The 15756-nt window shown below is 39.8% G+C and overlaps 2 protein-coding genes across 9 annotated transcripts in view; one reads left to right on the top strand and one right to left on the bottom strand.

Moving 5' to 3' along the window:
* LOC144686755 (extended synaptotagmin-3-like) overlaps positions 1–5454 on the top strand; it is a 130505-nt gene extending 125051 nt beyond the window's left edge. For both annotated transcript variants that reach the window (XM_078552390.1, XM_078552389.1), the window contains 2 exons: positions 2022–2071; positions 3531–5454. In XM_078552390.1, the coding sequence (XP_078408516.1) occupies positions 2022–2071; positions 3531–3582 (102 nt within the window). In that variant the 3' untranslated portion in view covers positions 3583–5454. The remainder of the gene's footprint in view (positions 1–2021; positions 2072–3530) is intronic.
* Positions 5455–6353: 899 nt separating this feature from the next.
* cep70 (centrosomal protein 70) overlaps positions 6354–15756 on the bottom strand; it is a 64920-nt gene continuing 55517 nt past the window's right edge. For 4 of the 7 annotated variants that reach the window (XM_078552393.1, XM_078552392.1, XM_078552391.1 and 1 more), the window contains 5 exons: positions 15094–15252; positions 13547–13715; positions 13207–13321; positions 7476–7555; positions 6354–6573 (listed from right to left, as the gene is read on the bottom strand). In XM_078552393.1, coding sequence (XP_078408519.1) covers positions 6512–6573; positions 7476–7555; positions 13207–13321; positions 13547–13715; positions 15094–15252 — 585 coding nt within the window. In that variant the 3' untranslated portion in view covers positions 6354–6511. The remainder of the gene's footprint in view (positions 6574–7475; positions 7556–13206; positions 13322–13546; positions 13716–15093; positions 15253–15756) is intronic. The other 3 variants (XM_078552395.1, XM_078552396.1, XM_078552397.1) reach the window with 3 other exon arrangements.

Here is a 15756-nt window from a genome sequence, read left to right as displayed (position 1 = left end):
CATTTTAGACCCCTTGCAAATTTGATGGTGTCAGTCAGCTTTTGCAAGAGATGTGGTTCACAACTTCCCCCATGGGGAACCCTAGCCTGGAACTTTTTGACAGTTATGTTTAAAAGATGTTTAAATGATCTATGTTAAGTTTATTTTAAGGTATGTGTTTAAGGCTTTTTTATGGCTTTAAGTTTGTCTTCAATGCAGTGATTGATCATAGGGCTCTGTCATTAAAAGGTAAGAGACCATTACATTGACTAGCACTGCGTAAGGGTTCAGATGTATTAGCATCTTTTCACCAATGGATGAAGTCCTCTTCTGCAACCCACATTATGGACAATTAGATATGAATGCATGTAGATGATCCTGGGGTTTGATCGTCACATTAATTAAATGTCCTGACATCTGCTGAGCCTTTGAAGCACTCTTCCAGTACCTACTAAGTACTGAACCATGAGCCATATAATAACACTGGCAAGTTTTTTTTTAATTTCATAAGGATTTCCCTCAGGTATTCAAGATCCTGAGGGATATGGACAGGGTAAATAATGAGAAACTGTTCCCACTCAAAAGAACTTGAAGAACTAGAGGGTACAGATTCAAAATAATTGGCAAAAGGAGTAAATGTGATGTGAGGAAAATTTATTCACCTAGAAGATAGTTGGAGTCTGAAACAAGCCTCCTGAAAGGGTGGTGGAGGCAGGTTCGATTGAGGTGTCCAAAAGGGAATTGGATTGCTACGTGAAAAGAGAGGATGTGCAAGGTTACAGGAATAAGGCAGGGGAGTGGGACTAGGTGGAATGCTCTGAGAGCCAGTGCAGACTCGATGGGCCGAATGGCCTCCTTCTGCACAGTAAAGACACAGTGATACTGTGAACTAAACATTCCCTTGGAAAAAATACTTCCTTCATTCTCATAAAACTATCAAACACAGCCAGTGAAAGCCCCGTTGAAGAAATCTTTAATCCACTTGATACCTTTTAGTCTTGTTCAAATAAACACACAGGCATTGAAAAAAAACACTTCAAGAGCAGATTTTTATAATTTCATTAAACTGTCAATGTAACAAAGCTAGAGGTCCCCTGTGCAGCTGTGTAAACCACCCCATTCTGGGCTGACTCCATTAGTCTTTTTTGCCTAAAGGTTTATTAATGGGGATTTCACTGGCTGTGTTTGACATGATAATAATTGGGTCAATTTTTTTTCAAAGAGCCTGATTTTTAAAAAATTTCATGAGCATTTAAAAGACTTGTAAGTGTTATTATATGGCTCATGAGTTCTGTACCTAGTGAATATTGGGTGTGGGTATGGAGGATGCATGTGGGGGAGAAGGGGGCAGTGAGGCCCTAACTGAGCCAAAGCCCCGCTTTGTAATCTGCTGGCCTCATCATCTACCTGCCTTCATTGCCACCTCGAGAGGCGGCGGCAGCCCACACCTGACTGATACAAATTACCAGATGAATGGGCTGACCTTTAGAAGTCAGACACGCAATGTCAGGAAATGGCCCAACTCGCAGTTCTAGAACCGAGGATGAAAATCCAGCCCCGAGTATTTTTTTGGCAAACTACAATATTTGAATGAGGAGATGGGTGCTACTTGCAGCAAAGCCTAATGCCCCTGTTCTCTTGCAGTTATTGGCAGGGGTCACTGAATAGCGAACAGAAGTTGGAACCCAAGCTATCCCCATTGCAATTCCTCCCATCAGCCCCCTTCCTCCCAAGGCTCTAAGCGAGAAACCCTACAGATCTGATGACTGGAGCACTGTTTTCCATGTGACTCATTTTTTTAATTGTTTCAACTTTATTGCAGAAATATTCATGCTAGGATTCATCTTTCCATGATAACTTTAGTACAGTTATAGGGGAAAAAAACTCCAAATGTCTCTGTGGTGCATTTATTGTCATTATCATTGCTGTATCCCTAAAAAGGAATAGGTTTTCAGTATGCACATAATGAAGTACTACATTGATAGCATTTCTTAAAGAACTGTAGATTATACTCCAATTTATTAACTTTTCTTTTATTGAAGGTATTGATTGACATCCCAAATGATAACTTAAGCCAAGGTTTTACAGAATGGTAAGGTGTATTCCTTCTTTGTGTATAGATACCAAGGTAAATAACATTTTAAAGAAGATTATACACATGCGCACACACAGTTGAAACATTTAAGAGCATAATTGTATTCTGTTTAGTTTAACAAGATAGAGATAAATTCCAGATTCCTTATCAAGTGTCACTTCAAGGACTTTAAACAGAAAAATCAACTATTTTTAATTCAAGATGACCCACCTATTTTTGCCCTGCCCCACCAACTCCCCCCCTCCCAAATGCCAACAAAAGTGCAGAATAATATATTATATGGCTTTTTACTATCCTTTAGTTGGTTTATGGGACGTATACATGAACAATCTGGGTTTCTGTGTCTCTCTGCAATTGATGAACCAGGAAACCTGGACTGTTTTCTCAGTCTCATTGATCATTAGATCGTGGAAAACATATTCTGTTGACATTTACAACCATTGTACACTGATTTCCACTGATTCTTCAAGGTATAAATCTGGTTTCTTCAAAGGAACAATGGTATGTAACTAATATTCATTGCCTTTTTACAGTAGAAAAGAAAATATTGGAACAGAAATAAGCCATTGAGATTCAAGTGTACATCATTTAGCGAGATCATTTTTCTTAACTCCATTTACCAGCATTGGTTCCAGGAAATTAAGGTCTTGTGGCGCAGTGGGTAGCATCCCTGCCTCTGGGGCTAGTAGCTCCAGGTTCAAGTCCCGCCCCAGGACCTGATGGCCAAGAAAGGTGCATTCATAACGTACCAAACAGGTTGGTTATCAACCTGCGAATCCTTCTAATACACCTGATGGCAGGCAGTAGGAGCAGGAGAGTTTGCTGGTCAGCCATACTGCAGAGTTCATGGTCTGAAACTCTTTCGAGTTATCAACAGTCACAGATTGCAACTCTTTCGAGTACAATCACAATTCTTGGTTTCCGGGAGTGGGACATGAACCCACAACCCTCTGATTCAAAGGCGAGGGTGCTATGAACTGAGCCACAGCTGACACTCAGCCATACTGCAGAAGGCAATGGTAAATCACTGTAGTAATTTGCCAAGCATAATCGTGGACCAATCCAATGGAAGTCCATGATTGCCAAAGCCCTCTTAGGGCATGGTACCTGCAGGATGTTCCAGGAAATTTTCAAGTAACCTTGCTGGGCTGGGTGGGTGGAGAAGAAAATGGAGTTCAAGATTTCCAATACCCTTCCGAAATATTTTTCCCATGGTCTCCAGCGTAGTGCACAATAATTAAAAGCTAATTATTGTAACCCTGTGGCACATAATCTTTTACTGCATCCACAAAACTTACTGTTTACTGTAACTGCTCTTTTGCTGTGAACTCTTATAACTATGGCTTTAACAAACTTCTCTTTGATTAATATTTGTCATGTGGAATATTGTATACAAGTGGAAAATGTTTATTTCCTCTAATACCTTATTGATATTTTCCTTTTGTTGCCTCCATAGGTATGAACTGACCAATGATGGATTGCCAAGAAAAGCAACAAAAAACCTTTAATGCTATTCATCCAGAGGCTCGTTTGATTTTTTTAAATTGTTTTGTTTGAAGAAAGATCTTGTTATTTTCATGTTAAATCACTGAATACACTTGCAGTTAATTTCTTTTAATGACAAGGAACCCCATTATATTAGAGGGAACTGCATGTATGCCTAAATTTCTTAAAACCAAATGCCCAAGTGTCGATTCTTTCATCAAGCCAAGTGCTCTAATCACAGCCAATGGTGAGGAATTTTACAAATTAATCTGAATACATCGGAATAGCTAAAGCCTATTTGATGATATAGGATTATAAAGAAACAGTAGGCCCTTGAGCACATTTTCCCCATTAAATTAGATCATTGGCTGCCCACCCCCATGGGCACACTTCTCCATTCAATTAGATCATAGCAAATCTGTACTTTAATTCCATTTACTTGCCTTTGATCCATATCCTTGGCAACCTTACCTTAAAAAATGTTGATCTCAGTCTTGAAAATTTCAATTAACCCAGTACGAAAGCCTTCTGAGGGAGAATTCTACATTTACACTATTCTGTGGAATCTGCTTCCAGATTTCAGCCCTAAATGGCCTAGCTCTAATTTTAAGATTATGATGCCTCCATGTTCGAAAAGAAACAGTTTTTCTGTATGCAAACCATCAGATCTTTTTTAAAGACTTCAACTAAATCATCACTTAACCTTGCAAATTGCATAAATCAAAGTTTATGCGACCAATTCTCAGATTAGTCCTTGAAGTGCCAGTATTGTCCTGTTCAATGAGAGTTTGGATTTAGAAGTACAGTGATCGTTCAAGGTGCAGCACCCAAAGCTGTGCACAATACTAAAGATGGGGACCAATCAAGACTCTGTACAACTGAAACATAACTTATTTTATCTAATTGAGATGTTACAAATGATTTAATCGGCATAAAGGGACGGAGATCAAAACCAGATAAATTGAGCTGAAGTACAAATCAGCCATGACCCAACTGAATGGTAGAACAGGCTTGAGGGACTGAATGGCCAATTATATTCTATCCCATTTAAAATCAAGGCCAACATTCCATTAGCCTTTTTGTACCCATGCAGTAGTTTTAGTAATGTGTACATGGACCCAGATTCCCCCCTCCAGTTTCATCTCTCTCACTCAAAATATTCTGATTTGTCTTGCGAAGCCTGCAAAATTGCACTTTTGGAAGAAAATTTTGAGAAAACTCATAACTTAGTTGCATGTGCGATAACTGAATCTCATCATGGCTTTCATGCTTACTTGTACTGAGTTCATTAGTACTCTTCAGATTACTGTTCAGTTCAATACTATTCAAATGTTTCCTTGTATTTAAAGTTCTGAAAGAACAATGTTAAAAATCTTGATGTCAGCTTGAAATATATTTTCCAGACACAAGATTGTTCGATTTGTACAAGTACACTGGATAAATTCTGTTTGTGTGTGTTAATTTTAATGTATATTTTTACCGGATTCTATTTAACTTTTGCTTTTAGTTTAGTCAGTTTTTATTTTTAAGCACATTTCTTGGCCAAAAAACCAACTTTATACTAGGTACTTTTAATTATGGGGCTTAAATAATTTGGTATCAAAATAGTGAGTCATGTTCATGATTCACATTAATTGGTTATTATTAAAAATAATTTTTAAAAGAAGAGATTGCAACATTTTTAATTGTTGTAAGAATGAGCCAAATATTGCCAGTTAACACTTATATTAAGGAAAACAGGTCTATTTTTATCAAGTGTTTACATTTGTAAATGTCATGTGATGTTGGTTAGTGTACAATGCTTTAAAGAAAATGCTCAAGAACAGAGCATAGCTACTGAATTATGATTTGCTATTTTTTAGCAGTTGTAAATAAAATTGATTTCATATGAAGAACTGTGTTTACTTGGTGTAGTGTCCTGGCACTTAATAGATTTTAAGATAAAGACCTAACTTTCCATGCATCATTAGTCACTAAAATGTAATCAAACAAACAGCCTAAATATCAAAGATGTTCTAAGCCATTTGTTATTGTTCATGGAACCAGTCATTAAATTCCACATTGAGAAATTAGTGTTATAACCCATTCAAATTTTCTACAACTTCCCCACCCTTGAAAATCCTGCATCATTAAATATCATGGCCTATGGTGAACGTTGTACTTGTTTTTGCATATAGGGACAGTTTTCACGAACAACACAGTCTCCAAGGAAAGTTTCAGCAGGCAAGATAAATTCGGTGTGAAACTTCATTGTTAGATTGATGAAAAGGTACAGTTCATATGTTCAGTTCATATGTTCTTAGCATAAAAAGATCTCATTACCAGTGAGTCTTACTAGTTTCTTTACCTCACATGAAACAACAATCTTAAAGCAAGTACTACTTGACGAATACATCTACAGAAGTTTAGAAGTTTAGATTATGCTACTCAACTGTTAGAAATGCATAATCCATCTGCAACAGTGGAATAAAAGACTCAGCTTTAAAAGTTGTAGTGCTCACCAACCCAGAAATGAACATTATAAATGTAAAAGAAAGTAGATTTTTGCTGTTTTAGTCCCATGTACTTCTGGGTGTTTTCTAGAACCTATCAGTGAATATTTTCCCCTTTTTATAGAAGTCTAGTTTCAATGACTAGCCACATATCCTGAAGATTTATAATTATGCAGAATTTTCAGCTACTGGAAGATAATACTGTAAAGCAATGGTGTCCCCATAGGGGCGCACCCTGATGGAAAAAATATCCAACTATAAATGAAAATCCATGTATATGTTGGCAAGAATGCTTCACTAGCTTAAGATATTTTAAATAAATTTAATTGAAGGATATCCAAAAATAGAAATTCATACAGATTATAAATAGATAAAATGTACAGTATTGCAAAAATAAACATTTGCATAAGCACCAGCTGGCAAATACTTCCAGTAGAATTGCATGGAATTCTGAGGTCTGTTATCTGGTTTTCAGCTTTAGTGCACAGACTGCTGGTAAAATATGATCCATACTGTCTATCTCTGAAACAAAAGGAGTGAGGTTACATAGAGCATAGCACAATTTTGAATAGAGAAAAGTGTTAATCCCAACAAATATTTAAACACCGTCAACATCCTGGGGGTCACAATTGACCAGAAACTGAACTGGACCAGCCATATACATACTGTGGCTACAAGAGCAGGCAAGGGGCTGGGAATTCTGTGGAGGGTAACTCACCTCCTGACTCCCCAAAGCCTGTCCCCACGTTCTACAAAGGCACAAGTCAGGAATGTAACGGAATACTCTCCACCTGACTGGATGAGTACAGCTCCAACAACGCTCAACACCATCCAGGACAAAATAAAGTAAGACTGACACCCCATTCACCGCCTTCAACATTTACTCCCTCCACCACCTATGCACAGTGGCACCAGTGTGTACAATCTGCAAGATGCACTACAGCAACGCACAAAGGATTCTTCAACAGCACCTTCCAAACCAGTGACCTCTACCACCAAGAAGGACAAGGGCAGCAGATGCATGGGAACACCACTACCAGTAAGTTCCTCTCCAAGCCACACACCATCCTGACTTGGAACTATATCGCCATTCCTTCACTGTCACTGGGTTAAAATCCTGGAACTTCCTCCCTAACAGCACTGTAGGTGTGCCTACACCACATAGACTGCAGCAGTTCAAGGTGGCAGCTCACCATCTTCTCAATTAGGGATGGGCAATAAAATGCTGGCCTAGTCAGCGACACCCACATCCCATAAAAGAAAAAAACATTCCTCCAAAAAGTTGGAAAATTACATTGCTATGGCATATACGTGGTTAAATTAAAATGCCTACAATACAAGCATTAGCCAATTATCTGGATTTGAATTCCACAAGAAAACCTACACTTAAAGAAAAATTGATAAAATAATGGAGTAGTTCTTACCCAATATCTGCAGCAAGTCCTGAAAAACGGTGTAGAATGCTGGAAAGAATTCTTCATGTTCTTCCAATTTAGTGATTATGCTTTAAAAAAATTAAAATTAAATGTCCTAAGCAAAATATGTAGTACAAACACAGGTGACTTTATTTAAGAGTAAGTTTATATTGAAGGCAACACCCCGTTAAAAATGGCTTTCTTTAACTGCAGCAAACTCAATCTAAGGCCATCATATGCCTTATATGTCAACTATAGAGTTCACTTGATTTATAGATAGGGTAAAAGCAATCCTCCCAGTGCCCTTTTACATTTCAGTGTGCAATCAATCATAATATAACCTTGCGTTTTGTACTGCTTTCAGTAAAATCTTTAGCTTCACAATAACATTGGTCTAGGACAATAGGAAGCAGAGTTTGGCATGATCTATATTAAAGAATGCTTTCGATTACTGAGACACTGCTGACAGAAATCCCACATAGTTTTAAAAAACAAATTCCAATTGGCGTCAGTCTTAGGTCAGTGGTATCACTTTTTCATCTGTGGCAGAAGGCTGAGTTTTCAAGTTCCAACAGATAATCTAGACTCTAGGTTGTAAGGAAGCAAGTACTACACTGTCATTTCAATCAGATATTAAACAGGCTCCACTTATCTTAAGTGAGCATAAAAGATCCAACGGCACTATTCCACAAAGAGTAGAGACATTTTATCGGTGTCCTAGTCAACCTTAATCTCTCAACAACACCTAAAACTGATGAGGTGGTCACATATTCCATTGCTGTATGTGGGATCTTGCTGTGCGCAAATTAGCTGCCATGTTTCCTACATTGAAATATTAGTTATTTATTTGTAAAGTGCTTTGGATTTCCTGAGTTGCTTTATAAATATTTTCTTTTAATAGAGGCTACTTTTATTTTTAACAAGTTTATTATGATACACTTTTCTACAAATTCTCACTCTAATACTTAGCTGTGCTAGACTTTATTTTCTGCTGTTTGCCCTGTGCATAGCTCTATTTAAAAATTCTCATCTACCTTGGTCAGGCAGCTTATTGACATTTAGAATTAAGCATACTTTTAACTACACTACATTTCAATTAAATTTTACTTTTTTTCCCCATTTCCAGATAGATCAACAGAAATAACACTTATGACTAACAGTTTAATAACCACTATACCTGGTTTAATGTTAACCTGTATTTTTGCATTAGTATACAGTACTGTGGGTGTACGTACACCACGTGGACTGCAGCGGTTCAAGAAGGCAGCTCACCACCACCTTCTCAAGGGCAATTAGGGATGGGCAATAAATGCTGGCCTAGCCAGCGGCGTCCTCATCCCATGAATGAATTTTTTAAAATTAAGATATATGCTGCCAAGGTGTCATTTAAAATCTGCATGATAAAAATGTGATAATGAATGGTAAACTACATAGTATTTACAGCACTGAAAGAGGTTATTCCACCCTACTGACTCCGTGCTGGAGTTTATGCTTGATATGAACCTACTTCATCTAACCCTATGTGCATATACTTCTTTTCCTCTCTTCCTCAAGTAATAATCCAGCTTCTCCTCAAAGGCATCTATGATTTCACCTCAACTAACTCCACGGGGAGAATTTTCTCCCCGTCAGGGGTTTGGGCGGGCCAATTAAGGCCCGCCCAGTGTGACACGCACCTGGAAGCGCAGAGCACTCCGTGTGGGCGGGCAGGTGAAGTAAGCTGAGCCGAGGCATGCACTCTTCTGCGCATGCGCAGAAATCTCCCTGAGGGAATTAGTTTAATTTGTAAAAATTTTAATAAAGAAAAGAAGTGTTTAAGACATGTCCCCTTATCTGACAGTGTCACATGAGCTGGGATATGTCAATGAACTTTAATGAAAACTTTCATTCAATTTATAAACACTTCATGAAACCTCATCCCGCCATTGGATGAGGTTTCACGATAAATGCAAAGGCCGCCTGGGCTCTACGCCATCGCCTCCCCCGCAGGCAAAGTGGTTGCTGGACTAGTAATCCAGAGACCCAGGGTAATGCTCTGGGGACCCGGGTTCGAATCCCGCCACGGCAGATGGTGGACTTTGAATTCGATTAAAAATCTGGAATTAAAAGTACAATTGTCGATTGTTAATCCATTCACTAATGCCCCTTTAGGGAAGAAAATCTGTCGTCCTTACCTGGTCTGGCCTACATGTGATACTACATGGCCTCCAGACCCAGACCCAGACCCACTGCAATGTGGTTGATTCTAACTCTAGCAAGCCACTCAGTTGTAACAAACCCGCTGCTACAAAGGCACAAAATAGGAATGAATAGGACCACCAGGCATCAACCTAGGCACCGGAAGTGACAACAGCAAGCACAATCCTGTCGATCCTGCAAAGTCCTCCTTACTAATATCTGGGGGCTAGTGCCAGATGGGAGAGCTGTCTCATAGACTAGTCAAGCAACAGCCTGACAGTCATCCTCATGGTATCATTATGTCCCAGACTCCACCATCACTATCCCTGGGTATGTCCTGTCCCACCGGCAGGACAGATTCAGCAGAGGTGGCGGCAGAGTGGTATACAGTCGGGAGGGAGTCGCCCTGGGAGTCCTCAACATCGACTCCGGACCTCATGAAGTCTCATGGAATCAGGTCTAACGTGGGCAAAGAAACCTCCTGCTGATTACCACATACCGTCCTCCCTCAGCTGATGAACCAGTGTTGAACATCACTTGGAGGAAGCACTAAGGGCAGCAAGGGCACAGAATGTTCTCTGGGTAGGGGACTCCAATGTCCATCACCACGAGTGGCTCAGTAGCAGCACTGCTGGCCAAGTCCTAAATGACATAGCTGCTAGGCTGGGACTGTGGTAGGTAGTGAGGGAACCAAGAGGGAAAAACATACTTGACCTCAGTCTCACCAATCTGCCTGCCGCAGATGCATCTGTCCTGACAGAATCGGTAGGAGTGACCACCGTACAGTCATTGTGGAGACGAAGTCCCGCCATCACGTTGAGGATACCCTCCATCGTGTTTTGTGGCACTGTCACTGTGCTAAATTGGATAAATTTCAAACTCAAGACTGGGCATCCATGAGGAACTGTGGGCCATCAGCAGCAGCAGAATTGTACTAGAACACAATCTGTAACCTCATGGCCTGGCACATCCCCCACTCTACCATTACAATCAAGCCAGGGGATCAGCCCTGGTTCAAAGAAGAGTGCAGGAGGGCATGCCAAGAGCAGCACCAGGCATACCTAAAAATGAGGTGTCAACCTGGTGAAGCTATAAAACAGGATTACTTGTTGCCAAACAGCATAAGCAGCAAGTGATAGTCAGAGCTAAGCAATCCCACAGCCAACAGATCAGATCTAAGTTCTGCAGTCCTGCCACATCCAGTCATGAATAGTGGTGGACAATTAAACAACTCATTGGAGGAGGTGGCTCCACAAATATCCCCATCCTCAATGATGGAGGAGCCCAGCACAGCAGTGCAAAAGATAAGGCTGAAGCATTCGCAACAATCTTCAGCCAGAAGTGCCGAGTGGATGATCCATCTCGGCCTCCTCTTTTGGTCCCTAGCATCACAGCTGCCAGTCTTCGGCCAATTTAATTCACTCCACGTGATATCAAGAAACGGCTGAAGACACTGGATACTGAAAAGGCTATGGGCCCTGACAACATTCTGGCAATAGTACTGAAGACTTGGGCTCCAGAACTTGTCGTGCCCCAAGCCAAGCTGTTCCAGTACAGCTACAACACAGGCATCTACCTGGCTATGTGGAAAATTGCCCAGGTATGTCCTGTACACAAAAAGCAGGACAAATTCAACCCGGCCAATTATTGCCTCAAAAGTCTACTCTCCATCATCAGTAAAGTAATGGAACGGGTCAACAACAGTGCTATCAAGTGGCACTTGCTTAGCAATAAGCTGTTCACTGATGCCCAGTTTGGGTTCCGCCAGGGCCACTCAGCTCCTGACTTCGTTACAGCCTTGGTTCAAACATGGACAAAAGGGCTGAACTCACGAGGTGAGGTGAGAGTGACTGCCCTTGACATCAAGGCAGCATTTGGCCGAGTGTTGCATCAAGGAGCCCTAGCAAAACTGGAGTCAATGTGAATCAGGGGGAAAACTCTCCGCCGGTTGGAGTCATACCTAGCACAAAGGAAGATGGTTGTAGTTGTTGGAGGTCAGTCCTCTCAGCTCCAGGACATCACTGCAGGAGTTACTCAGGGTAGTGTCCTAGGCCCAACCATCTTCAGCTGCTTCATCAATGATCTTCCTTCCATCAATGTTCAGCACTATTCACAACTCCTCAGATACTGAAGCAGTCGATGTCCAAATGCAGCAAGACCTGGACATTATCCAGGCTTGGGCTGACAAGTGGCAAGTAACATTCGCGCCACACAAATGTCAGGCAATGACCATCTCCAACAAGAAAGAATCTAACCATCGTCCCTTGATGTTCAATGGCATTACCATCACTGAATCCCCCACTATTAACATCCTGGGGGTTACCATTGACCAGAAACTGAACTGGACTAGCCATATAAATACTGTGGCTACAAGGGCAGGTCAGAGGCTAGGAATCGTGCGACGAGTAACTCACCTCCTGACTCCCCAAAGTCTGTCCACCATCTACAAGGCACAAGTCAGGAGTGTGATGGAATACTCCCTACTTGCCTGGATGAGTGCAGCTCCAACAACACTCAAGAAGCTGGACAACGTCCAGGACAAAGCAGTCCGCTTGATTGGCACCACATCCACAAACATTCACTCACTCCACCACTGACGGACAGTTGCAGCAGTGTGTACCATCTACAAGATGCACTGCAGGAATTTACTAAGGCTCCTTTGACAGCACCTTCCAAACCCACGGCCACTATCCCTAGAAGGACAAGGGCAGCAGATAAATGGGAACACCACCACCTGGAAGTTCCCCTCCAAGTCACTCACCATCCTGACTTGGAAATATATCACTGTTCCTTCACTGTTGCTGGGTCAAAATCCTGGAACTCCTTTCCTAACAGCACTGTGTGTGTACCTACACCACATGGACTGCAGCTGTTCAAAAAGACAGCCCACCACCATCTTCTCAAGGGCAACTAGGGATTGGCAATAAATGCTGGCCCAGCCAGTGAAGCCCACACCCCGTGAATGAATTTAAAAAAACCTTAAGGTTGGACAGGCAGCTGCATTAAGTGTTTCAATTGATATTAAATAGCCTTAATAGGCCTTTGACAGCTCGGCCGGTGTGCCGAACTGGAAATCAAATGACGCGCAGTGATGTCAGGACGCATGCCCGATGTCACCGCGTGTCATTTTACGCATCGGCAAGCGGGGCCCACCCCCACTCGTCAACCTGAAAATTCTGGCCCATGTGGTCGTAAATAGTATTGTCACTGATCAGAAAGGTAACATTTAAGCTTTGATTTTTGCTTTATAAATTAATTATTTTCATATGATTATACGATTTTTGCTAATGAAGGGGAATTATTCTTATTCTTTCCATTATACAAACATTCTTGCAAATATTCTGAATTAACTTTTGACATTACAATCTAATTTCAGATATTCCATAATTAGATGTGAAGCAGACACAACTTTAGTATGCAGGACAAAAACAAAAATACCTGGAAAAACTCAGCAAGTCTGACAGCATCTGCGGAGAGGAACACAGTTAACGTTTCGAGTTCGAATGACCCTTCAACAGAATGCAGGTGTTTGAGATATCTAACCATTGACAAAAATAATTACCTGTCTACATCCTGGGTACCCAGGAGTTGCTGCACTTGTCTACAGGTGTCAGCATTGACAGAGCTGCACAGTTTTCCAATCATATTCACTAACACACTCGGAGGAGTGGATTCAGCTGAAAAGAATTTGCAAGTTTTCAAAAAGTTTATCTTATCACAAGAAAATAAAACAAATAAAAATGAATGTTAATTTCAATTCAATCTTATTTATGAAGTAATTTTAAGATAGCTGTGGTTTAATTACCTCTTACTTCTATTGTGTTTTTCCTCCAAATAATGTCGTTTAAATTTTCTAGCTAAATATAACAGCTATAAAAGTGCATAAATTTTAAGTTTCTTACCTAACCCCAAAACTTGTCGGAGGTTTCTCATAGCATTGCTCATTTCACCAAGCTTAGAGTATACTTCATTCATTCTAGGATAGACTCCACTGAGAGAACTCACATCAAACAGTATCTGGAAATGGGATACAATAGCCTCCAGCGTTTGTAGTGAAGCACGCTTACACCCCTAGAATAATAAACAATTAGTTTGATCTTGTACCTCACTATTTCAAGGAGATATTAATAAATTCTAAGTCAATAATTAGCAATATCATTCTATATATGGCTCAGAAGACAAGATTTTTCTTGCCTAAGCCAATTTGCAGATTCACCTTTTAACACAATAAAAAGAATTTCTCATTGCCAAATCAATTAGAGAAATGTATACAAGGAAATAAAGGGCTTCAGTTGTCAAAGAAGCCCAAACATTCAAGGTTACTCAGCTCTGATCCTGAGGTCAAACCGTTGCATGCAACTTGAGTAATTTATAGAACCAAAACAATTTCAGTAGTAAGGGAGTCTAATTAGTCCATTCCATATATGATCTACCTACCTCTGACTCCAACACACTGTTTTTCCCCATAAATATTTTGGTCTGATTATCTATTGCTTAAAAAATTAACTTGTACATTTATTTTTTTAAAATTGGGCTTTTTTAAAAAAGGCACATCTTAAAATGGCTAGTTCTCTTGAAATGGTAATCCTAATTTTAACTGGACTACCAAGTTCCATGGGTAATTTTCACCACCTGTCCAGTAGGTTGCACGAGTGTGCTTGTGCCTGTCCCAAGATACCATATTTTGAATAAAGACATGCAAGAAAAATTACTTTCCTATTTTGATATGTAATAGATAATTTTAGAAACAATAAATAACCAAGCAAAAGTGTTCTAGAAGCATTAAGCAAACAGGTAAAAACATTTAGATAAAGGCAAAAAACTGCAGATGCTGGAAATCTGAAACAGAAACAAAAAATGCTGGAAAAACTCAGCAGGTCTGACAGCATCTGTGGAGAGAAAGACAGAGTTAACATTTCGAGTCCGTATGACAGTGCTCTGAAGAAGAGTCACGGATTCGAAACGTTAACTCTATCCTTCTCTCCATAGATGCTGTTAGGCCAATTTTTCCAGCATTTTTTTGTTTTTGTTTCAGGTAAAAACATTTACTTGGCAAACAACAGGGAACTGGGGTTTGAGGAGATGGATGTGATGTAGTATGGGTACAATAGGATAATGGAATACTTTCTAAACAAAACACAGTGGAGAATTTTAATTTTAAATCTCATGTATACAACTCAAACGCAGTTTTTGAAAATGAACTAGATTTGTCTAGGTGCCAGGATTAAAAACAAAAGCAGAAACAAATTGAATAACTTTCTTCTATTTATATGTAGCAAGGAAAAACATTAACTTACACTTTGGAAACACTGTAACGATAACAGTAATAAAACAAAAGGTGTGTGCTGGGCTTTTGCTGCACATCATTATCAATAAAATATAGTAGTATGTGTTTCCCGCTCACCTATGCACCAAAGAAAAATAATCAATTTTGAAAAATGAGGCATACTTCTAATGCAGTCTTTTCATGCTTATTTCCAAGATCGCCCAAAATTGCATCCACTATCAACTGCAAGTCCTCAACCCTGACTTCACCACTTGAGTTACACATATCCACAGATTTTCCACATATCAACTTTGACAACTTTTTTAAAGATCCATACAAGCCCTGAACAAAGAGAATTAAAATATATTAATTGAACACGTTCAATATTAAAATGGTATATAGTTGTTGTAAGGTTGCTTTAATCAGAAATTAATACTTTCTAGCAGGCACACGATCTTATACATTGAAGATCAATAATGAAAATAAAATAGCAGCACATACCTTTGTCTGTAACTGGAGCTAATTTAGCTTATTTTAATTAATACTGGCTACCACTGTGTTGAGTTTTGCCAAAGCCAGAATAAAAGTTGGTGGGCACAAAAAGTAGAGACAATTTATTGACAGCCCAGTTGAGGAAACCGCCCCACACGGTAGTGAAAATCTAGTTGCTCTGATTATGTCTAAAGTTAGATTTAGAACTGATCTACTACAAGGAGTTGCAGATGTATAATTCTTGCCCATTCACAAATGATGCTGCACTTGGTTCCCTAAAAGTATAATGCACAGGGGCAGGTATATTAGGTTCATTAGTAGACTTCCCTGTAATTGATCCAGGAACAAAAGTAA

Source organism: Cetorhinus maximus, chromosome 11 (genome assembly GCF_964194155.1).
Source record: "Cetorhinus maximus chromosome 11, sCetMax3.hap1.1, whole genome shotgun sequence".
Taxonomy (NCBI): domain Eukaryota; kingdom Metazoa; phylum Chordata; class Chondrichthyes; order Lamniformes; family Cetorhinidae; genus Cetorhinus; species Cetorhinus maximus.
Note: the sequence above shows the minus strand (reverse complement) of the source record. Positions and strands in the feature narration are given on the sequence as shown.